General features: G+C 35.6%; 6 protein-coding genes across 15 annotated transcripts; 3 read left to right on the top strand and 3 right to left on the bottom strand.

Moving 5' to 3' along the window:
* Window positions 1-3,623: 3,623 nt before the first annotated feature.
* LOC106406464 (exportin-T-like) lies at window positions 3,624-8,612 on the bottom strand. Of its 4 annotated transcripts, none has more exons than XM_048761384.1 (14): window positions 6,556-8,612; window positions 6,280-6,459; window positions 6,086-6,190; window positions 5,927-5,986; window positions 5,750-5,812; window positions 5,560-5,655; window positions 5,238-5,408; window positions 4,978-5,151; window positions 4,828-4,893; window positions 4,641-4,739; window positions 4,388-4,531; window positions 4,142-4,296; window positions 3,996-4,048; window positions 3,624-3,917 (listed from the first exon to the last, which is right to left on the bottom strand). In XM_048761384.1, the coding sequence occupies exons 1-12, from the start codon at window positions 8,278-8,280 to the stop codon at window positions 4,207-4,209; spliced, it is 2,973 nt and encodes a 990-aa protein (XP_048617341.1). In that variant the 5' UTR covers window positions 8,281-8,612; the 3' UTR covers window positions 3,624-3,917; window positions 3,996-4,048; window positions 4,142-4,206. The 4 variants fall into 4 exon arrangements, with proteins under 4 accessions (XP_048617341.1, XP_013702591.2, XP_048617339.1 ...); XM_013847137.3 differs by having other exon boundaries at window positions 4,388-4,534; window positions 5,238-5,405; window positions 6,556-8,611; XM_048761382.1 differs by having other exon boundaries at window positions 4,388-4,534; window positions 6,556-8,611.
* A 2,655-nt stretch (window positions 8,613-11,267) lies between these two features.
* On the top strand, window positions 11,268-12,230 carry BNAC06G33760D. Its single transcript, XM_013846492.3, has one exon. The coding sequence runs from the start codon at window positions 11,610-11,612 to the stop codon at window positions 11,988-11,990; it is 381 nt and encodes a 126-aa protein (XP_013701946.1). The 5' UTR covers window positions 11,268-11,609; the 3' UTR covers window positions 11,991-12,230.
* Window positions 12,231-12,528: 298 nt separating this feature from the next.
* On the bottom strand, window positions 12,529-14,061 carry LOC106405935 (germin-like protein 1). Its single transcript, XM_013846491.3, has one exon. The coding sequence runs from the start codon at window positions 13,285-13,287 to the stop codon at window positions 12,664-12,666; it is 624 nt and encodes a 207-aa protein (XP_013701945.1). The 5' UTR covers window positions 13,288-14,061; the 3' UTR covers window positions 12,529-12,663.
* A 1,365-nt stretch (window positions 14,062-15,426) lies between these two features.
* Window positions 15,427-16,066, top strand: LOC106406626 (protein ELF4-LIKE 2). Its single transcript, XM_013847319.3, has one exon. The coding sequence runs from the start codon at window positions 15,454-15,456 to the stop codon at window positions 15,790-15,792; it is 339 nt and encodes a 112-aa protein (XP_013702773.1). The 5' UTR covers window positions 15,427-15,453; the 3' UTR covers window positions 15,793-16,066.
* Window positions 16,067-16,473: 407 nt separating this feature from the next.
* LOC106406662 (sanguinarine reductase) lies at window positions 16,474-18,336 on the bottom strand. 2 transcript variants are annotated; one of them, XM_013847362.3, is made up of 8 exons: window positions 18,039-18,336; window positions 17,797-17,957; window positions 17,601-17,696; window positions 17,442-17,519; window positions 17,298-17,360; window positions 17,059-17,232; window positions 16,886-16,981; window positions 16,474-16,703 (listed from the first exon to the last, which is right to left on the bottom strand). In XM_013847362.3, exons 1-8 carry the CDS (start codon window positions 18,223-18,225, stop codon window positions 16,623-16,625), a joined length of 936 nt encoding a protein of 311 aa, XP_013702816.1. In that variant the 5' UTR covers window positions 18,226-18,336; the 3' UTR covers window positions 16,474-16,622. The 2 variants fall into 2 exon arrangements, with proteins under 2 accessions (XP_013702816.1, XP_048617342.1); XM_048761385.1 differs by lacking the exons at window positions 16,474-16,703; window positions 16,886-16,981 and having other exon boundaries at window positions 17,102-17,212; window positions 18,039-18,309.
* Window positions 18,337-19,214: 878 nt separating this feature from the next.
* BNAC06G33800D lies at window positions 19,215-22,668 on the top strand. Of its 6 annotated transcripts, none has more exons than XM_013847110.3 (8): window positions 19,215-19,473; window positions 19,787-19,941; window positions 20,125-20,284; window positions 20,502-20,572; window positions 20,749-21,612; window positions 21,748-22,152; window positions 22,238-22,294; window positions 22,374-22,668. In XM_013847110.3, exons 2-8 carry the CDS (start codon window positions 19,816-19,818, stop codon window positions 22,476-22,478), a joined length of 1,788 nt encoding a protein of 595 aa, XP_013702564.1. In that variant the 5' UTR covers window positions 19,215-19,473; window positions 19,787-19,815; the 3' UTR covers window positions 22,479-22,668. The 6 variants fall into 6 exon arrangements, with proteins under 6 accessions (XP_013702564.1, XP_013702569.1, XP_013702566.1 ...); XM_013847115.3 differs by having other exon boundaries at window positions 20,502-20,554; XM_013847112.3 differs by having other exon boundaries at window positions 20,514-20,572.
* The last annotated feature ends 69 nt before the right edge of the window (window positions 22,669-22,737 follow it).

A 22,737-nucleotide genomic window follows, 5' to 3' on the forward strand; every position in this document is an offset into this window, starting at 1 on the left:
CTTAAATAATTAAGACCGGCAAGTAAGAACAGAAAGTAAAAAAAAAACAAGAAGAGGATTTGTATAAAAGATGTGAAACATTTAGAAATTAACAGTGAATTTGAATATTACAAACTTTTGACTTTTATTCTCCTTTTTTACCACATGAAAGACCAAATGGAGAAAAAACATGTTTATACTAGATATAAGAAACGAAAATGAGATATACGTAATCATGATTTCAGGTGTTTCAATATAAGACAATTGTTGGCAACTTTGAGTATATTTTGAAAAAAGGAGCATACACTATTATAAAAATGAGGTTTTAGTTTGTGGCAGCTGCGCAATGGCATTAGTTAGAGGTTGCTCTTGACCTTGGGCCATTTTAGGATATTTTATTTAGAGCAAAGATAATAATCACGTGTTCTTGTTTTAAATATATAAACACTCTCTAACCGCAAAGAAATTAAACTCGTAAAGCCCCTTTTTTATTTGAATTCACGACGCCACAACAAATATTTGTTTATACTCCAGCATATTACGTCTGTCCATACACACACATATGCAAATGCCGAAACAGAAGTGCCAAGATAATGTTCAAAGCTTCACAGAACTTTTCGACGGTATCTTAAAACAAAAGTATTTAAAGTTTTATTTCTAAAGAGGATAATTAGAAAAGTAATCTTAATATTTTTAGAGAAAGATGGACTATTAAAAAATAAAATAAAAGACTAATTTGTTTAGGTTTTGTAGGATTGACGATTTAGAGTTTAACTGTGTAAGACTTATCACGTCTGTGCATATACGTTTACACTCATACGAGTGCCAAAATAAATTTGTACGTCTCGTAGACCTTTTCAACACGGCAGCTATGAATCAAACTATTTGGACTTTATAGTAAAATGATAAATAGATAAGTAGTCTAAAATTTTCAAAAATAGACTACATTTAAAAATTTAAAATATACATTTTAATTTTTTTGTGTTAGCGTTTTGTGGAGTTGTAAACTTATGGTTTATAGAACATAAAATTTAGGTTTGGACTACAGGATTTTAGAATTTAGGGTATACACGAGCTTGCTATTTTCAAAACGAATATAGATTATGAGTTAAGAGAGACTCCAGTTGAATCTATAATACTCAAATCTGTTTTAAAATATAAAATGTTTTTGGTAAAAAATACATATTAAGAAAATTACGTTTTATTTAAAAAGTATCAAAAAAATTAATTAAAAACTATTCAACCAAATTGCAAAATAGAATATAAAATAGAATTGGTCACACAATTTTAATTGAATTAATGTTTACAAAAAATATGAAAACATTTTAAATATTAATTCATCAAAAATTATTTTAAACGTCCTGTATGTTAGAACGAATGAGTATATGAGAATGAACTTCCAAATCGTAAACCGTCAAATCCGGATAGATGCGTCTTCATTGTCATATTTAAATTCAACAGGATCAATCTCAAATTCTCGCAATATTCTGAAAAAGTTGTCACCTGGTATACATTGACTGATCAGTTTAACACATCAGCTTTGATCTGTTTACCACGTACCATTGTATTCAAAACAATATTGATCTTCCTCGAAACGGTTGATGTACATCCAATGAAGACATTCTTTGTCTGCATGGTGATTGCTGAATGTGCACCATTGATAACGGGTGGGAATGACAGCACAGGGTAATACATTTACGATTAGTAGATCGACATATATACCTAATCAACATTAGAGTTCAGAAGTAAAGGTTTTGTGAAGAACCAACCTTGTTGCACATAATCAAAGCTAATAATAATCTTATATATTAAAACAGAAGTCGCAACCTTGATTCATGTGTGATTTTTTTGTTAAAATGGATCTAATGAACATGTACCTAGAAAATCATGTTACATTTAATCTCTAATCAAGGTTGTTATTATACCTAACTAAATGACATCAATATTCCTAAAATTCCGTTTTCGATAACCACTAAAATGTCGACCACTATTCCATTTTGGAAACCAGCAGCAACAACAAACAAAATATCCAAACGATTTTTTCAAAAAAAAAATTGCTTCAGGATTGCAACTTAGAATATTCTAAGGATACATATCAAACCTATTAGTTAGATTTCAGTAATTACTATTGCCCTTAACTAATCACGAAATCTTTTATATTTTTACATAACAACTAATACAGAATATCCTATATTTATTGCGTCCATAAAAAATATATCAATATCCACAATATATTAACAATAACAACCGAATCATAAATATCCACTATATATATTGTGATTTCACAGAACATACTCTCTACAATACCCTAAATATTTAACCATCTATGACGTCACCTAAATTTGCCTTCGGCCATTTCTAAAAATAAGAGTATTAAAGAGAAGACATAAGGTTGGCGATGATCCCGATCACCGAAGAAATTTGTTAGGCAAAGTACATGTTTTTTCCCGGAGAAAATTTTGTTACCTGATCATTTTAGGCTAAAAACATTAATATTGGACTTTCAATAATTGAATTTAAAGAATATTTGACCCATTATATTTATATTTTAAAGAATACTTGACCCATATGTATACTATTTAACTCTTTACAATCTTAATTTTTAAAATTATATAATTCATTTTAAAAAATATAATTAAATGTTTAATTAAATTCTTTATAAATTTTATACATGAAGCTTTAAATTTAGTTTTTGTTAAGTTTCTTATTTTGTGAAATGTTTGATTATATTTGGAGATAATAATATTTTATTATTTTCCAAATTATATTTCTATTTTTTATTCAATAATGAAATACTAATTCAACAAACAAAAAAAAATATAAGAACAAACAAACACATGTGAAATTTGAAACAATCTATTTGATGGAGAACAAGTATCCTCTAATATTATTATGTTTGAACAACCTTAAATATACTCGATAATATATGAAGCTAAAAATTAAATTTTAAAACTTTTTAAATTTGTGAAATATTACAATATCTTTCGATCAGGATAAATAAAACAATATTTACCAATCTTTATATATAATTACGAGTTAAATAATGAAATAACAATCCAAAAAACATAATAAAAAATATAAATACATGTGAAAATTTGAAACATATTCAATAAAAAAATATATATGGTAAAATTATTATGTTTTAAAAAGTGATACACACCTTATATAGAGAAAAAGACAAAAATAGCACTAAATCAAGTTTTTGTTCCCAAACTAGCACTCAAGGTCAAAAGTCACAAAAATAGCACTTAATGTTTTATCAAAAGTCACAAACTTAGGGTTTAAAGTTAAAGGGTGGGGTTTAGGATTTAGGGTTTAGGGTCTAGGGTTTAGGGTTTAGGGTTTATGGTTTAGAGTTGAGAAATGAAGTTTTGGAGATAAGATTTCAAATTTTGAAAAATAAAAAAATTAAAATTTTCAAAGGATAAACTTAGAAGAGTGCTATTTTGGTCATTTTAGTTTTGGAGTGCTATTTTAGTGATATCAACTTAGAAATGTGCTATTTTGGAGATTTGTCCCCTTATATATATTATAATATATACCAATTTAGAATTGTAAACAAAATGTTTATATAAAAATAAATTGAAACAAACAACCGCACGGTTATATGAGTCGATATCTAGTTTCAAAGAACTAAAATAAAGAATCAGCCAAAACTTTATGTTTCTTTTTTTCTTTCCAAGTATTTTTATGGACAAGAAGAAGCACGTAACACCGAAAGCACAAATTCATGAGTAACGACATAACCAAAATTTGGAGATATGGCAAAAAGAGGAGGCTTCATAGATACAATCCCATGACAAAAAGGCTAAAAGAAAAAAAAAAACAAATTAAACATCTGGAGTGTTGCACTGGAAGAACTTGCACTGCATTGGTGGTACTGAGTAAACTACTTCGGGAGAGAGAATCAATAACACGTTTCTTTCGTAAAGGTACAACTGCACGAAGCAATACAAAAAGAAATTTAGTATCAGCAGAACGAGACAAGATTAATCTGGTGGATGGTGAGAACCAACCTTGTTGCCTCTCAAGTAACACATTGACAACAAATATTTACATCTGGAGAAACCTGCAGAGAGACTAAACGTCAATATAGATAATATACCAAAGACATTGCTTCAATCCTTTAATGTAGATAATTAAGAGAGCTTTGTTGTCAAACCTTTTTAGAGTTCACAGTGGTAGAGCTCGCAGAAGAATTGACCTTAGAGACCTTTATTTCGAATGCTATCTGAAAACATGATTCCCGTTTTGTTGAAGCCTGAGATTTTTTATAAGGGACTGGTAGTATGACTTGAGCCCCCCAATATCATTACCCTGTATAACCAAACAAGGCAAGGAGAAACTAAGTTCAAGCACAGAACAAGGGAGAGGTTTTTCTTTAATTGTATTGAATGCCTTAACGAACCTGCAACTTTTGGCAATACTGTTCCGCCATATCTTGTGGACAATTTGCAGATGGAAAAGCTCCAGACATAAGATGCATGAGAAACGCATTACCAAATCTTTCATACATCACTTTCTGAACCGTGATGATTTCATTTAACAAGCCCTGCTGTGTTCACAAGGCAGAAACTGAGTCAGTTGCGGAAACAATTCTCCAACTGGTAGATAAAACGTCTGAAAAAAGAAAAGAGAGCTCAAAGTTTCTTAGTGCTTACAGTATTCGCGTCATTGAAATCAAATGATGTATTGAGTACACTGAACAAGCAGCAGTTTGTTGCAAAATTTTTGATCATGAAATCCTGAAAACCTGGGACCTGAGAGCAAATAATTTTTAATTATTGTGGCATTTGTGGTTCTTCCATAAAGAGAAGAAAGTGAACAAGAAGGTTTAGCAAGGCGGACCTTCTCCACGGTGTATGACTTGGGACACCAATCTTCAATAAGTCTAATAAATATCTGCACGCATGCCTGCAACCAATAGAGGAAGAGTGAGATAAGTAAGTGAACCAAAAAGTGTGTGAGAATGTAACCAAAGGGGCAAGTGTTACAAACCTTTCGTACAGTAATATCCTTGTGAGTACAAGAAGTGTTCAAAAGCAGCAGAGTCATCGGTTTTATATACGTCATACTTTTAGGGGCAAGGAATACAGAAGAGAGATCATGTGTGGCCATCACATGAAGAAATGTGAAGAGCGTCCTCTGAAGCTCGATCAGTTCCCTCATTTCCTACACAGAGAAACGATCTATGACTGTGGATAAAAGAGGATGTAGTTTCCCACTGATGTTATAAAGACATAACAACAAACAAATACCTCATCAGTGACAGCTCCAGTGCGTGGGGTTAATCCATCTATTGGAATTACTCTGAAAATCCTATAGGCAACCACAGGATAGACTTCTTCCAGTATACCACGGAGAGAGCCGCTGAACTTGCAGATGAGCTGATTGAGTAGTACCAGGAAACCAACCATTTCCTTTGGCTGCTACACCATTAAATAAGATTTTATTTGTTGAAAGAAGTTAACCGCAGAGAAGCAAGCGAACAATAGGAGTTTCTAACTAACTGTTATTTTGAAGATTCAAAAGCAAAAGGTAACTGAACAGTCTAAGGTGAGTTTGTAAATTTTGGTATACCTCACTGTCAGCAAGAAGCTGTTCTAAAGCCTTGGGAAGATAAGGCAACACAGAGGGTCCAAGGGTTTCAACCATACGGTGTATGAGTGATATGACCTGAAGAGAAGAGGAACAAGTTAATCGCCAAATTGTTAGCCAATATTTCAATAGAAATATGTCTACTTATTACCGTACACAGCTACACTCATACCTTACTCCGCAAAGGCTCAACCTTTGGAAACTCAACCAAAATCCTTAGAAGCACATCAAGCGTCTACATTACAGAGAAGGTTAAGGAAGCAGATTTCAATTAGGGCAGTAAACTATACGAGAATGTCACTGCATGATTGATAAGAAAGAGAAAAAAAAAAACATCTTTCAAACAAACCTGCTTAAACATGAGACCAATTCGAGGACGGCTCACAGTAACAAGACGTTCACTAAAGCCCTGAATTTAAAGAAGAGATGACAGGTCCAGAAGAGAGCAAAATTAGTAACTATATAAAAAGGTCTTTTCTGGACAAACTAATAATAAAGGAGTACAAACCTTGCTGAGAGCATTAATTGCCACAATGGCAAACTGGATATTAGCAATTTTTGCAGGAAAGTCCTCGCCACTTGCAACTTTTGCCTCCATGAGTCCTTTCTCAATCTGGTACAATCACATTGAGAGAATCAGAATAAATTTGCCCATAAACAAAGCCTACTGCAAATAAGAGAATAGTAGGAACCAAAAAAAACCTGTTGACAGAGAGGAGTAAGCAGTAAAGAAAGATAATCTGACTGCTTTTCAGCTGGGACATCCTCTAACCCTATGATTAAGCCAATGGCCTCAAAAATGTGACTGCCATCTTCAGTTCCTGAAAGTTGTCTTGATGCAAAGTTCATGGTCGTCAACTGGGACAATGTATCTTGAAGGTTCTGATTATTCCCATAAGATATATATTGGTTAGACAAAACTTTAATCAAACAAATAAACAAGAGTTACAGACATAAGAAAATCAATCAATTCCATACCTGCAGGATCCTATCAATGAACGGAACAAGCTTTGATTTCAACAATTTCACCACTCTCATGAACAAGTAGTAAGCTCTACGGCTCACGTGGACGTTCTGGTGATGCAAACCCCTTTCATCAAGGAAAGCACCAAGAACGTTGGGAATGTACTGTGAATTTTCTTGGATAAACTTCATGTACCTAGTTATGTTTTCCAAGTAGACAAGCGCAACTAGTCTATGAGAATGACCAGGGAACTTTGTGGTCAAGAGCATCGGAATCAATACACTCAAACATCCAGACCCTGATTTCATGGCCTCCTCCGTCATAGACTCTCCAAGCGAATACAAAAGCGAGAGCGCAGCTTCTACTTCTTCGAAGTTTCTCTCAGAAGAGGATTCAACCGCATTTGCCAAAGCGTTTCGGATGAAATGCTGTGTAACTTCAGGAGCAACGCGTCCCACTGTACGTAGCAAGACAAAGAGATCTTTTCTGAACTCGGACATTCTATCTTCCTCTTCCAACCCAATCTTGTCCAGCGCATCGAGGTTATTGCGGTACATAGGATCGTAGCAGATCTGGATTCTGATCACTTCGAGAATCTGAGTAATGTGGAGGAGCTGCTTCTCCTTCAGTGCAGGGAGGCCTTTGAGAGTTGAGACGTAGCCCATGAGAAACTGGACGATGCTGAAAGTAGAATCCACCTCACAGTTCCGCATAATGTAGAAAACCGATGGCAGAACTTCGCTCAGCAGATCCATGGAGACCGCCTTGGTCTCCTCTGAGTTCAACCGCTTATGGCATTCAAGAACCTCAACAGCATAGCCAGTCACCAAAGCGGATACCTTCGCCACAAGCTCTGAGTCAGCATCCTCAGACACTAAACCGAAAACACGACTTATCTGAAGGGTCTTCAACAGAGGCAGCTTCGAGTGCGGCTCCATCCGCTTAGCAACCATAGCCAAGACACACCCAGCTGCTGCACCGCGGACTTGATCAGCCAACCCCTCAGACAAAATCAACTCAAACAGAAGCGGAACAAACGCGTCATTAGCAACCAAATTAATATCAATCCAAGATACAAATCTCCTCATACAGTCCAACACAGTAGCAGAGAGCTCAGGATCAGAGTTCCTATACAAGGACACAATGTCATACCAAGCTCTAGCAATCTGAGGCACACACTGCTGCCTCATCGCATCCTTAACCCTCGCAGCCACCGCTATCTCCTCCGGCGACCGAGGGTAATCCAAGCTAATCAACTCATCATCCAACCCATTCAAAACCCGACAAAACATATCAATCACAACACCCCCTTTACTCAAATGCCCCATGAAATCAACAAACACAGAGGACCAAACCAAAGGATACTCAAAGTAGATCAAAGTAACCAAAACCTGAGCAAGCTTGTTCTTAACAAACACAGGCCCTTCCACAACCCTCACAACATTCTCATTATTATCAACACCTTCCAAACACGCCATCGAGAACACCGAGCTCCTGACGAATCTCCTCTCATCCAAGCTCATGGATCCGTAGCTAGCCCTCAACACGTCCTGAAGAGTCTGCAAGCACCAGAACTGGACCTGGACGAGGCCGCAGAACCAGAGCTTCTGAATGCAAATCCTGCATATGTCCGGCGCCTCTTTGGCTTGCTGGCAGTAAGCAGCGGCTTGGGGCTTTAACGAGGCTTCGACGGGACCAGATTCGAAGCAGATTAGTATCGCGTTTTCGAGGTCATCCATTGTTAACCCTCACAGATTCGAAAAGTCTGTTCCTTTATGTGTTATTAAGTCAAAACAATGCCTTGCGGTTCACCGAAGCTAAAGATCGAATCTTTGAGTGAGGGGATTTACCAAAAAGTAAGGATCTTTGGCGATGATTGTGATCGGATTTAGAGAGGGAGGAGATGAGAGATTGGAAACCCTAAGGCTAAGGGTGAGTTTCTTCGAATTCGATGTATTTTAGTGAAATATAGTTTTATAAGACTTTTTATGGAAACAAAGATTTATATGAAGGAACTTTGTGAGACTCGGAAGGAAGACGATGGGAGGAGAGGCGTAGGGTTTTTATTTATACAGTTTTTATTCAGCGTGCAGAAAAATAAATGTAAATTAGGGGAATCTTGAAAAAATAAATATTTTATTTGCCAATGTTTTATATTTGAGAATTCGATTTTTACACCGACCCAGTTTCATGAAAAAACAGCCCATGGGCTTCAAATTACACCTGCTTTGTTTTTCTTTTATCAACTAATTTATTTAAATAAAATGTAAAATTACAATAAAATATAGAAAACTAGATATTTTGCTTGTACATGCGGACATAACCTTCTTAAAAATATTTGATTATAAATGGTTATATATCTTAATTTTAAAATTTTATAATAGAAAATATTATTTCAAGATAACAACACATACATAAGAATTATCTTCTTTTAAAAAATATGATATTAATTCAAGATAACAACACATATATAAGAATTATCTTCTTTTAAAAAATATGATATTATTATTATAAAATTCGTTTTAATTAAATAATATATATATATATATATATATATATATATATATAAGAATTATCTTCTTTAAAAAAATGATATTGTTAATATATAATTTGTTTTTAATTCTAATTATAAAAAATACATATATTCATTAAGGGTAGTATAAATATTAACTAGTCTAACTTTCAACGTGAGAACTCGAATGCAAAAAATTACTTCGTAAATAATAGTATAAATAACAGAAATACAATTAATTGCAAATATAAGATTAGAAAACATTACAACACAAATATTAAAATCTGAAGAACATTTCTTCTGACCCATCTTGCTTCTTCTTATGCAACGCCATTTGCATTTGGTTATCTTCTTTTTGAAGATATTCCAAATTATTTTTCAAAAATTTCTTTGTTTTATAACATTGGCCAGATTTCAAACATGATCTATAAATATTTTTTGATAAAAAATTCAATCTAATGATTTTTTCAAAATAAATAGAAACTGGAACTGCCAATTTCAACGATTCTAACAACATCGCCATACAACAAGAAAATTCCATCTCCAACAAAGAATCACCCATAAATATTTTGAATTGTAATCTTCAAAAACTTTAAATAACTTTGTGGTTGCATCCAGGGGCGGAGGCAGATATTTTTTTTGTTGGGGGCATGAGTAAAATTAGTTGATGGATTAGAAGTATATTTGATCAAAACAATGGGGGCATATTGAATTTATTGAAAGATTTACATGGAATTTTAAAAAATTGTTGGGGGCAAATGCCCCCCTCTCACACAATGTGGCTCCGCCACTGGTTGCATCACTTCCACACCCATGATGATGACACACCATAGTGGTTTACATGGTACTTGTTTCCAAAGTACAGCGGTTAAGATAAGTTCCACACCAATTGATCCTTGATTCAACACAAATGGATTGAATTTCTTGTCATCGATCATAGTCATGGAAACTAAGCCAGAAATTGTAATGGTGGATTGAAATGAGAAAAATTAACCAACAATCCAGTATAGCTTGCGTAAAAAAGTAAATAAGAGGAATCTGTAACAATAAATATTTTATTTGCCAATGTATCATTTTGTATCCAAAATTTTACACCGATCCAATTTCAAGAAAAGTAGCCCATGAGCTTCAAACTACACCTGATTTGTTTATATGATAGAATTATATGCCATGAGTATTGTTCAACAATTGGTACATATTTGAAACTTCAGCACTGTGCTTTTGATGGAAATGTCTTTATTTCTTTTGTTTTGTCACAGTGGTGGAAATGTCTAAAACATAAATTTACGGTGACAAGTATGGAGAGTATTCGGATTCCAAAACCTATAAAGCATCTGATGCAAATAGTTGTCATCTTACCTTGGTGCATGTGACTTTCAACACCATAACATATACTACTCAGTAAACCAGAACATAAAACTAGAACTTTATCCGTCAGTCCGCACAGTTTTTGTTTTAATAAAATAGACATAAAATTTTCACAGCACAAAAATGTAATTGTTTGTACAAATGTACATTCATATGAGTATCCGTTTGATTTGTAATATATAAAATTTGGGATAAATCAAAGATTTTTAATTGTGTGTAATTTTTTTATTTATCATATTGCGGTTGAATACAAAACCAAACAAAATAATATTTTAAATAACATATATGTTAATTAATAATTTTTAAACTATAATAACCATTTTTGATGTATTTATGTATAAGTTAAAACACCAATTATTATGTTTATGTATATTAATAAATATATATTTCCAAAAGTATTTTTTAATAAGATAGATATGTCTCAAAGTGTTTTATATGCCAAATAAATTTCAATTCTATGTTTATTTTAGAGAAAATATTAAATTGAATTTTATTTGTTGTATTCTTATAATTCAAATATATGTGTGAATTATATTAATTATTACACTATTTAACATATATTTGAAAAATGACTTTATATGTTTTAATAAAAATATTTATAGTTTATATTTTATATATATAGTTAAATATTAATATACATGCATATATAATAAATTTGTTTAGTTTCATTGTAAAATTTGGTTAGAGAATAATTAGTTTCGAGAATAATCGTAAGTTCGGTACGTTTTGGTTAGAGAAAAATCTAACAAAATAAATGATTTGTGGTTAATTAACATTTTTTGTGGTTGATTATAATAGTTATTAATTCAATGGTTTGTAATTACTGAGGTGAAATAAATGTTGTTTCTAAAAGGTTATTCAATTATTAGTTTTTAATAATATATATACACAATGTAATAAATGGGCCTGATTGATAAAATAATGATAACGAAGATCGAAACGGCCCGAAATGAAACATGGGTTGGACCCACTGATCTTTTTAAAAAATATCATAAAACTTCAATCAGTCGTCGTCTTCGTCACCTTCCAAAATTAACAGATTCACGTCAACGTTCTTCAGATTTGCTTTCTCTCCTCCCAGCTTCTCAAGTTGATTCCTTTTCATCAACGATTAAACAATACTGAGACTTTGAACTCGTTGACGAGCTTGAGTTTTGAGAACTCAAATCTGACTCTCTGTTTCTATCCATGGAACCTCCATTACAGAGTTTGACTCTGTTTCTTGTTTGCTTCGTCTTCCTCGTCTCTGCTTCTATCTTAGTTGACTCACAGTCACAAGATTCATCCATCTCTCGTCCTCCACCACCCCAATCATTAACTCCACCGCCGCCGCCTCCTCCGGTAAAGGTCAAGAGTGACAAGGCGATTCACGAGAAGCATCACCAAAGAAAAAAATGGAGACAGAGAAGGAACCGAAAGCATCCACAGCCTCGGAAGCTGAACACGGGGAAGACGGTGGGGCTTTTCTTCGCCGGTGCAGCTGCAGCTTTGCAAGTAGCTGTTGCTGCCTTCTTGCTTATCAAAAGAAGACAGCTTCTCCTCAAGACCAGCAACGATAACAGACACTGATTCAAATACACTAAAGCATCATCTTCTTCTTCTTCTTCGGATCTTTGCTGTTGGAGTTAAGTCATCTCAGTTTTGGTCCTCTTTTGTCTGTAAAGTTTTTAGTTCTTGATCCAAATGAAAATTTCAGTTTTGCTGCTTCAAAGCTTTAGTCTTTCAGACAAATCTATCTGGTAGTCTAATCTGGAACCAGTGGTTTCAATAAAATGTTGTTTGGTAATAATAATCTCAAATTTGATGATACATTTTAGTATCATTGTGTTATTTTGATTCCCTAGTGATAGATCTAAGTTAGACTTAAAAGGAGGATAGTACGCATCATGTCTCCTTTTTTTTTGAATGGTGTTTAATGTCATGCATATCATGTAGAATAGTTGCAGTGGACCGATCTGAGCTTAAGTATATGGGACCACTCAAAACCCATGTGGAGAGAGCCTTGTCCTAAAAAGTTAGCTTTATCTTTGTTTTTCTTCTTCTTCTAAGGTGAATGCTTATACTTAGTTTTAGCAAGTAAACATAAACGGTGTGACTAACTTCAGGATATGAAAATGAAAAGCTCACATTACGATGTAACCATGTTGACAGGTTTTTGAAGAATGACAAGGAATACAAAACAGACAAGAAAAGAAAAAACAAACAAGGCGTTGTTGTTTCAGTCAAGGATGTCTTTTTTTGCTTAGCCAGTTCCACCAAGAACACCCTTAAGCGTCTTGATTACTTTAGGATCAAGGAAAGTAGTAGCCGAGACGAGCTCAGTGGAAAGACTATTAGCAAATAGCGCAAAGTCAAGAATCTGGAGACCAGGGCTCGCACTGCTGAAAGTGACAAACGCAACAGCAGCGCTCTTACCCGCATTGATCTGGAAATGAAGCAGGCCCTGGGGGAACACCATGACCTGTCCCGGTTTAAGCGTCTGCACGTAGACAGAGTTGGCAGAGGAGATGAATCCAGCGGTGATAGAGCCGTCGAGGACAAAGAGAACCTCAGAGGCGCCAGGGTGAGTGTGCATTGGGATCACACCTTTAGGTGCTAGGTCAAGCCTAGCTGTGGAGATGCCTAGACCGTTCAGAGCCGGGAACTGAGCGACGAAGCCTGGTGTCACCGCGGCGCTGATGATGTTGGTGGTGTTCCCGGGAGTGCCTAAGCTGAAGACGAAGTCCGAGGCTTTGACGTGAATGGGGCGGATGCAAGGGTAGCCAGCAGGGGTCTCAGCGCGTTTGAGGTTGGCTACGCAGAAGTCTTGGACCGAGGCATTGGAGAGAGCGAAGAGGAGAGACAAGAGGAAGATAATGCGCAACATTTTTGATTTGATTTGGTTGGTTGGTTTTAAGTTTTTGTTGCTCTATTCTTCCTCTCTTCTCTTGTGAGTGTTTATATAGAGAGGAGGCGCTGAGGCTGGTGGATGGAACTGTGTGGTGAACATTGGAGAGACGGAGATAAGCTTTTGGATGGGAAGGGGGGTGTGTGAAAACAAAGGACCACTCTTTGGATAGATACAAACAAAATGGCTCTTTTCTTTGCCTGCCTGTCACGCATCATTTGGATCGCTGGTGATCTTAATGTAGACATTGATATTTACTGACTGCGGAGATTACGCGTTGTGTAAAGGAGAAGAAGGCGGTGGATTTTGAGAAGAACAGAGAGTGAGACATCAAGCTTAAGTTCTTTTCCTGTACGTTAACGTGTGCCTCAAGTAAGTAGAAGAGAGTAAATCACGGTAATAAGACGCCCGTTTACTTGGGGTCAGCTGGAGTTATGAGTCAAGGAGGGGATAGCATTTTTGTCACAAGTTGGGTTAAGTTGACGTAGAGAATACGAGGGAGAGGATGTGTTGTCATGTAGTGTGGACCCTAGGCACACATGTGAAGAAACCATTAGAAGACACTATTTGACAGCCAAGAGAAGCTTATGAAAGATTCTTATAAATATCCCATTTTACTTTTGTTTCATGTAACTAACCAAATGTGTGGAGAGTAAACCTAACCAAATGTGTGGAGAGTAAACCTTAACTTACAAAAATGATACTCCCTCCGTTGTAGAATGAAAGTAGTTTAGACTAAAAGTACTAATATTAAAAAAGTTTATATTTTAAGAAAAATAATATTTAATTAATTAGTTCAACCAATTATAAAAAAAAATTGATATTATTTGATTGGTTACACTATATCCAATAAATATAAAAGTTATCTAGATATTTGGAAACTACTTATATTTTAAAATAAAAAAATTTTCCTTAAACTAGTTACGATAAGAAACAAAGGGATTATCTTTCTATGATTGGAAGCATTACAGATAGACTGACAAAAAAAGAAGAGGCATTATAGATTGCTTTGCACGTTTTTTTAGGCTCAATTTTTTTTTTTTGGATTTAAAAAAAAAATTAAAAAACGCACCAATCGCGGGCCGCCATGTGTTAGTGGGCCCGCAAACAGTGTAAGAAACAACCCAAAGTCGATCTTTACTTCATTTCTTCTATCACCGGTTTTTATAAGGTAGGACCAATCACTTAAAAATCCCTCATATAACCCGCTAATTGTGCTCTAAGATACCGTGACAATTATGAGCTGAAAAGTTGAAACTTAAGCCTTAAATATAAATAAATGGGCTTCGGCCCATAAATGAAGTCTAAATAAAGACATAACAACGAAACAAATGTTACGGGTCGGGTCATAATTATCCCGCTCCAGATGTCTGGCACTGACACACACACACACACGCGCGCGCCTTTTACCTCTCCATAACAACTACAGAACCGAGCAGAAGTACAGCCCAGCAAAGGCAACAAGATCTTCTTTTTTTGTTTAAAAGAGTTTAAAAGAAAAGAAAAAAATAAGAACATTTTTACATTATTATTAATATATACATTCCTATCAAATCTCTCTCTGTCTCAGACTGTTTGTCTCAGAGACGACAAGTAGATTCCTTTTTTTCATTTGCTTTCCCAGCATCCAATAATTGTCATCTAATTTTCTCTAGAGAAAATAAGATTCTTTGGTTTTATTTCCCGAGAAAATATAATCTTGATTTCATCTCTGTTATTATCTGTACTCCTGGAGCTTCTTCTTTTCTGCTTTTGAAGGTAAGTAAACATAAAATTTTATTCCCTTGTTTATAATCAAGCTTTTGAAAAAAAATTTGCTTGGCTTTAGAGATATGAATCTTTTGGTTTCTGTGTCTTCATTTATAGACGTTATATTACTGCTATGAATCTTATGAATCAGTTGTCTCCTTATCTCTAGGCTACTTATAGAACAGCTATTACTTCTTCTCTTTGTATCTATATATAGATCTCTTTCCACAAAACATTGATTTTAATCTTGTCCGAGATTGATTGATATATATATAACTGAAAAAATAAATATATTTATTTATCTATGCCTTGTGCTACTGGAAAAGTTTATGTGAGATCATGAGTTGAAATATACTGTTAAATCTCAGGAACAAGAACAATCAAGATTTGAGCTTAATGGAATCAAGAATGGAAGGAGATGTGTTTTCCGGATTTGGAGAGAGATACCAGATGGATGGCAAAGTGTTGCAGAATTTCCAAAAGAGCTTTGTTCAGGTTCAAGACATTTTGGATCAGAACCGGCTTCTGATCAACGAGATCAATCAGAACCATGAGTCAAAACAAGCAGATCACTTGGGAAGAAACGTTGGTTTGATAAGAGAGCTCAACAACAATATCAGAACTGTGGCAAGTCTCTATGGTGATCTCTCTCACTCATTTGCCAAATCCATTGATGCTTCATCAGAAGGAGAATCCACTGGGACCAACAACCAAAAGAGATTTAGATCCGGTTAATATTACCAAAAGAAAGATCAATCTCTCTGTTTCTGTAGAGTCAATGCTAATCTGAATATGTATTGTGCAACAAGACAACAAGGTCACTTCTGTTGAAATGAGTTCATGTCTTTAGTTCAGAGAATAAAAAAAGGAAGTTCATGTCCTTGATGATCAGACCTTTGGGACTATAATGATATGTAGAGCTCTTGCTTTCTTTGGTTCTTGATTGACTTTGTAAACCTTTTAATTGTTGTTGTTGCAGTAACTAAGAATATAGAAATGTTCATATGAACCTTGATTTTATCTAAAACAAAGTATGAAACTAAATTATGATAGTAAAAAAAAGGGATATGAAGTGTACTGAAGATCTGATCTAACAAAAGAAAGAATAAGAGATGCTGACCACTGTTGCCTTTGTGGCTTGATGATCCTTAAAGTCAAAAAGTCAGCAGAGTTTTAACTAGGCCTAGTTTTAACTTTAGTTAGGTTGTACATTATTGCACTTTTGTTTTATTTTATTTATTTAGCTTTTGGACAAGAGAATCTAGCCAACCTTCTGGTTCCACTTCATGTATTGCACCTTTTTTTGTAATATTCAAATTGCTTGGCTCACAACATCCCATTTCAAATTAACAACATCCAGTTTCCAATCAACTTTCCTGTGGATGGATATCTTATAAAAAACTACAAAAGTGAAAGGAATGTAAACTGTAGGGTCCTCATACTTTGGTAAGAAAAAAAATGTATTGAGACACATATCAAATATGCAGGAAGAATGGTTTTTTTTAGATATAGACAATGGTGATGATCTCTAGTGTTCTGTTTCTGTTCATCTCAACTTCAAAGTTTTACTTCTTTTGATTCTGTCTCTGCATCAGTTTCATCAACTGTCCTTCCCAGTCAGAAACAGCCTCTTCTCCATTTGAAACCTGACAAAACCAAAAGCCACATCAGTAACAATGCTTATTTAACATTATCACAAGTTCAAAAAAAAAAAAAAAAAAAACATTATCACACATGTTGTAAAAAGGTTTTTTTTATTTGAATAAATTTAACATTCTTTCAAAAAAATGCTTATTTATATTGAAAGCAGCATCAGAATGTTATCTACCTGGAATAACAATCCTGTTGGTGGGATCAAACTTAGAGCTTCAATACATATACGAGCAGCGTCTTCCTTGCTTAAGCTTCCTTTGGTTGCAGCATCCTGTTTCATTCAAAAAAAATGTTGTTTAAAAGTCCAACACATGATTCAACTTATGAGTTATAAGATTATGATTTTACCGAGCTGAAGTTGAACCCTTGGTTCCCACCAGGACTGTTCTCCAGCTTGCCTGTTCTTATGATTGTATAAGGTACATTAGAAGATATAACTGCTTTTTCATCTCCCTCAGCTAATTTTTTAGCTTTGCTATTCATCATAGCTTCAATTCCACCGCTGCTTTCATAAACAGACAACTGCAGCTTCATTAAACCATGATCTTTCATATACAAAACAAGTCTACATGCAAATGCATCCTTACCTGAGACAAGAGAACTACATGTTTCACACCTTTTAAACTCTTGACATTTGATAAGAAACCCTCCTGCCAATGACATGTTCGATGTTCTAGATCAATGCAGAACTGGATTCAAGTAATGATTGAAGAGTTTGGTTAAAAACATACAGTTGGGGATATGATTGCACCAACGCCTCTAAAAGCCTTCCTTAAGAAACGCTCGTCACTTGCATCTCCAGACGTCAACTTCATTAATTTAAAAATGTTTTAACCAAGAGAGAAACAAACATACACAGTTCAGAAGTGTTTTGATTCAGTGAACCAAACCTCAACATAAGCTCCAAAAGCTTCCATAGCCTTTCTCTTGTCCTTGACAAGTGCTTTAACACGAGTGCCTTTCACAATCAGTTGCAGTATAATCATCTACATGAGCTAAAAGTTAACACTTTCTCAGTTTCTTCATCTTGTTGCATCATCCAATGTATGATGATTCTATATATGAAAGACATTAAAACACACACACCTGACCAACGTCACTGTCTCCGTCCGTTACAAAAACAGTGTCTTTGACTCCATCAAGAGCATCTTCTTCTTGTTCCTCTGCTTCATCGTCTTCTTCACTTGATGATCCGTCCTTTGGCAAAAGCTCAGGCGCTCCATACCATTTCCTAAGCTTAGGACCACCTTAAGCAACAAGAACACACAGACCAAACTGTTATAAAGTCATACTTACATGAAAAATAAACTAAAACACACAGAAAGAACCTTCGATGTAATCAAGAATCTGATCCACAAAACTGATTTTCTTCTTAGCCAAGCAACGAACAAGTGAGCGTTTTCCAGATGTAACCACAAGTTGACACTTAGCTTCTGAGACTTGATTCGAAGAAGAGAATAGTAAAGCAGGTCCTCCTTGAGTGAGGAGAGATGAAGGTAGAGAAGAACCAGCCATGTCTGTAGTTGCAAAGATAAGAGGTTTCGTCCTCACGTTACTACTGTCATCTCCTCAACTGTTTTCAATGTAACCCTCTGGAAGAGAAAGAGGTTTTTCTAAGATTGTTATCACTTACTCTCTTTGCCAGGTGTTTGAAGTACACATCATTCATTTCGCAAACCTTATCACAAACGTCATCTTGGTGTTATGTGTTTTTTTTGTTTGAAAAAAGGAGTTATGTGGTTTTGATAATTCATTTTGATTCAAACTCCATATGGATATTTCTTTATGTGAAAAAAGGTTTATTAATATGATCTTTTATATGTTGTTTAGTCTTTTAGCATTGATCCATCTCTAGTCTATCCCTTACACTAGCATTGATGGTATCGGAGGATACAAAGACAGTGCTTACATTTAAAGTGGAGGTTAATAGTCTCCATGAACTCTCTATAGTCCAAGTTCTTAGGAGTTCGGAAGCTCTTTACACTGTTCACATATTGTCCTTTATAATTGATTCTCTGTTGTCTCTTTTCTCAACCAAGCACTTCCATCTCAACTACTTAAGCTTTCTTTTCCAAAAATAGCACATTCTGTTCAGTTTCACCGGTAGGTTCAGTCTTATTTTCCATAGGTGCAAAAGACCATTGTTGTAAGAGAAACATGCCCACAATAAAGTCTAAAAGGATCAGTGACATACTTACGCACAAATGTTTGCACAATGTACTATTGATTTAGTTTGCAAGAGAAACACAAATTATGTATAGCTTAACAATAATTAAACCTGGACTAACGTAAATACTCTCACCTACTCCATGAAAACTTCATCTCGTTTTAAAACTCTTAAACGGCGTGTAATCCTAGTCTAAATGTAATAGACGGCACGGTGTTCCTTGTACACGTGAACCAAAACGGAAGGTAGTTGATTCTGTTTTGGCGTTATCCGGCTATTAACTGACATGGCAAAATAATCGGACAAAACTTCGTGAAGTACATTAAACTCAGAAGCGTATGTAGACACGGATTCCAAATCACCAAAAGCAAAGATTTGATTCGAGTTAAATAAAAACGGTTTCGAATCCGGACTTTTGTTTAACTAGAAAAAGCCGAAAGCGAGCCAACCAAAGATTTGTCCTTCCAATTTTGCTTTTAATAAAATCCACAAGAAGCTTCTCTCCTCTGCAAACCAAATCGAATGTTAGGGATCAATTCGAGTAAAGTCTAATCGTCTTCCTTCGATTTCTGCACACTAACTCAAATTTTCTAGTGGTAAGCATTGGAATCAGATTGAATTTGCGTGTTCTCAAGGTTTGATTTCTCGCTTTGTTGATAAAGATAGATACTTTTATATTCAAAAGCCTTATCTTTGTGTTAAAGATAGATTCTTTCTCGTTGAAGTTAGAGAAAGAGACTCTCCTTTTGTTTGATGGTAATTGTTTCACTGAGAATCCGTTTTGGTTTTGGTCTTTGGTGTGAATTTTGGTAATGCAAATTTTACAAATAGTGTTCTGTTTAGACTACACATTATGTAATAGCGTCCTCTGTGGATTGTTCTTTTGAGCATTCCTGTTTTGGATATCAGGGCTGTGTGTTGGAGTTTGATTTATCTATATGGGGACTGTGGTTGGAACTGTTGAGGACTGCAGGGAGATGTTTGATGTCAGTGCTCAGACAAGGATCACACCTTTTTCTTCAACAAATCAGATTGGGAATCCTGTTGCCTACAAGCTTGTCCGGGTATGGTTTACAAAATGTGTCCTTCTCGTTTGTAGCTTCTGTAAGCGTGTTCCTAGTTAGAAGAGGAAAGAAAAACAAATTCTTATAGAGTTTTTCTTCTCTTGAAATTGAAAAGTCTGTTGACTATAGGTATTATTAGTCTTTCACAATCTTATTTTAGTTGTGTTTATGGAAATGGTTTAGGTTGCAGGAGATGGGAGACTAGTTCCTGCTACCGATGAAGAAATTTTGGAGGTCAACGAGACGGATATGCATTCTGCATCAGATGCTTGTCAGAGTCTACGCTACCTTCCGACCGAAGGGTCACCTTTTCGGTTGTCCCAACTAGAAGAAACTTCTGAAGGTTTGGTTCTTACCATTCTTTACATGTTGAACCGCTTTTGACTAAAAAAGCCTATGCTTCTTTGCTTCTATTACTGCTCCTTACTTGAGTAACATTTTGTTTCTTTGGTAGAGAATGCATTATATATCTGAATATGCTCAAGTATCTCTGACTTTTCCGACTAGATCAAGTTATTGTTTACTTGCATCTTGTTGATAACTTTTTTTATTTGACTCAGTTATCAATCTAGGTTTATTGCGGGCTGACAATGTCGAACCATCTACAGATCAGGTGAATTCTCAACCTGAGGTTAGTCCCATTTCATAAATATGGAAAAACAGATTTTTATTTCTCAAGCATTGTATATTTATTTACCTCACAAAAGTCCTATTATTTTCTGATTCTAAATAATGTTTGAAATGTCTTTAGAACTCTATCAGTGACCTTACTCACTACATTTTGCTCCAACTTTGATATTTTCGCAGTATAGCGAGGAGTTCTTGCAAAAGGCACAACAGGATGAGAGCCTTGTCATGGTTTCTACTCCTCCAGATGCCAACATCCAGTTTCGTAATGAAAACAACATGTTTGACGAGGATCAAGTCCACCATGAGCCCCTTCCTTTCTCATCAGATGTTCAGAATGGATGCGATGTGAATCAATCTAACACTGTTGAACCATCTAGTCCAAAAGAAACTGCATTGCCTGCTGCTGCTGCTTCTCAAAAACCTGATTTTGCTTTAGTTAGAGGTGAGATCTGCTTGGATAATTTGCCTATCAAAGCCCTGCAGGAAACATTCAGGGCGACGTTTGGCCGTGAGACGACTGTTAAGGACAAGACGTGGCTGAAAAGGAGGATTACAATGGGACTTACCAAGTCCTTTGATGTACCAACGACGAACCTGACAATTAAAGATAACAAGCTAGTTGGAATTAAAGACAAGTCCAATGATGTGTCTGATGATGTAAGAGCTACTAACGTTAAGGAAGCACCATCTAGTAGTGCTTATCATGTCAATGGACACTCAAAAGATGCTTCTGCTCATAGTCTCGGTGTCAACCACTATTGGGCAACTGAAGATTTATCATGTGAAGAGAGGGCTGCAAAAAGAGTTAGGAAACCTACACGAAGATACATTGAAGAACTTTCAGAAACCGATGACAAGTCAGTGGTTATTTCAAAAGATCAGAGGCTATCTGAAAAATCTGAGGTCAGGTCTATGAGCGTCTCCTCAGGGAAGAGAGTTACAGTCACCAGGGTGGTGCCTCTCGGTGGATCTGAGGTTGAGGTTCCTTATGTTTCTCATGTCCGGAGAAGCCGTCCTAGAGAGAACTTTATGGCTCTTATGGTATGTCTCTTGTTTACTCATTCTTCTCTAATATAGTAATTAGTCTGGTGACTTGTCAATATAGAACATATGGACAAAACAATTAAATGACATTGTGGTTGGAATGTGATTAAGAATAATACAACACTTGTGTAGGAATGTCATACCAGTTGCTTGGAAGCAAAAGCTACTGGAGGAGAGAGTAACCTGTTGAACAGTGAGGTTGTGAGCCCAGGTTCAGTGGTTAAGTCAGCTTCTGGACCAATCCAGAAAGAAGTAAGTCACAACAACACCAACGAGGAGAATATGCTCACTGAGGCTGATCAAGACGTGGAGGCAGATCACGTAGACTCATCTGGAAATAGCTCGGATGACTATAACAACACTGGCGCGCCGATGATGCAAGGTGGTGGAGTTAGAAGGAAGCATCATAGAGCTTGGACTCTGTCTGAGGTTACAACATTAGTAGAAGGTGTATCCAAGTATGGAGCTGGGAAGTGGTCCGAGATCAAAAGGTTTTCCTTCTCATCTTATTCACACCGTACCTCTGTAGATCTCAAGGTAGGTGTTTACAAGTTTTAAACCCTCTTGCCATGATCCTAATAATTTAGGCTTTGTTTTATAATCTATCTTGTTGTTTTTGTAGGACAAATGGCGAAATCTCCTGAGAGCAAGCTTTGCTCAGAGTCCCTCAAACAACATGGTACCTCTCTTTATCTTGCAACTGCATTGTCCTTTGCTAATAAGAGTGGATGTGCTTAGTTGTGAATGTGTGGGTGCAGGGAAGTTTCAAGAAACATGGGTCGATGCACATTCCTGTGGACATTCTGTTGCAGGTGAGGGAGCTCGCGGAGAAGCAATCACTGGTCCCACCGAATCACCGTTAAGACAAGGAAACAAGATCCAACTTCTTAATGTAGCTGAGTTTTGTAAAATAGCCAAACTAAGTAAGAGAGAGAGAGAGAGAGAGAAGTGTGAGATAAAGCTACAGTTTCTGTAGGGTTATGTAACTTTTATAAAGGAAGCTTTGTGGGTTTAGTTATTAAAGAACACTAATAAGAAGCGTCTTTCTCTTGAGTTGGTGTCCATGGATTATGAAAGTCATGATCTCACGACAAAACATGCGTTTGATTTGGACTTGAACTG

The sequence above is a fragment of the Brassica napus genome, chromosome C6, assembly GCF_020379485.1.
Source record: "Brassica napus cultivar Da-Ae chromosome C6, Da-Ae, whole genome shotgun sequence".
Classification (NCBI taxonomy): domain Eukaryota; kingdom Viridiplantae; phylum Streptophyta; class Magnoliopsida; order Brassicales; family Brassicaceae; genus Brassica; species Brassica napus.

Coding starts and splice junctions, on each gene's coding strand:
- LOC106406464 (XM_048761382.1), bottom strand. CDS start 8,280: ATGGATGACCTCGAAAACGCGATACTAATCTGCTTCGAATCTGGTCCC. Junction 5,813..5,926: donor TTGGTCTCATGTTTAAGCAG/GTTTGTTTGAAA, acceptor TCTGTAATGTAG/ACGCTTGATGTGCTTCTAAG. Junction 5,409..5,559: donor AGCTTCTTGCTGACAGTGAG/GTATACCAAAAT, acceptor TTAATGGTGTAG/CAGCCAAAGGAAATGGTTGG.
- BNAC06G33760D (XM_013846492.3), top strand. CDS start 11,610: ATGGAACCTCCATTACAGAGTTTGACTCTGTTTCTTGTTTGCTTCGTC.
- LOC106405935 (XM_013846491.3), bottom strand. CDS start 13,287: ATGTTGCGCATTATCTTCCTCTTGTCTCTCCTCTTCGCTCTCTCCAAT.
- LOC106406626 (XM_013847319.3), top strand. CDS start 15,454: ATGGAATCAAGAATGGAAGGAGATGTGTTTTCCGGATTTGGAGAGAGA.
- LOC106406662 (XM_013847362.3), bottom strand. CDS start 18,225: ATGGCTGGTTCTTCTCTACCTTCATCTCTCCTCACTCAAGGAGGACCT. Junction 17,520..17,600: donor CTTTTGGAGCTTATGTTGAG/GTTTGGTTCACT, acceptor AAATTAATGAAG/TTGACGTCTGGAGATGCAAG. Junction 16,704..16,885: donor CAACAGGATTGTTATTCCAG/GTAGATAACATT, acceptor TGGTTTTGTCAG/GTTTCAAATGGAGAAGAGGC.
- BNAC06G33800D (XM_013847110.3), top strand. CDS start 19,816: ATGGGGACTGTGGTTGGAACTGTTGAGGACTGCAGGGAGATGTTTGAT. Junction 20,573..20,748: donor AGGTGAATTCTCAACCTGAG/GTTAGTCCCATT, acceptor ATATTTTCGCAG/TATAGCGAGGAGTTCTTGCA. Junction 22,153..22,237: donor GTACCTCTGTAGATCTCAAG/GTAGGTGTTTAC, acceptor TTGTTTTTGTAG/GACAAATGGCGAAATCTCCT.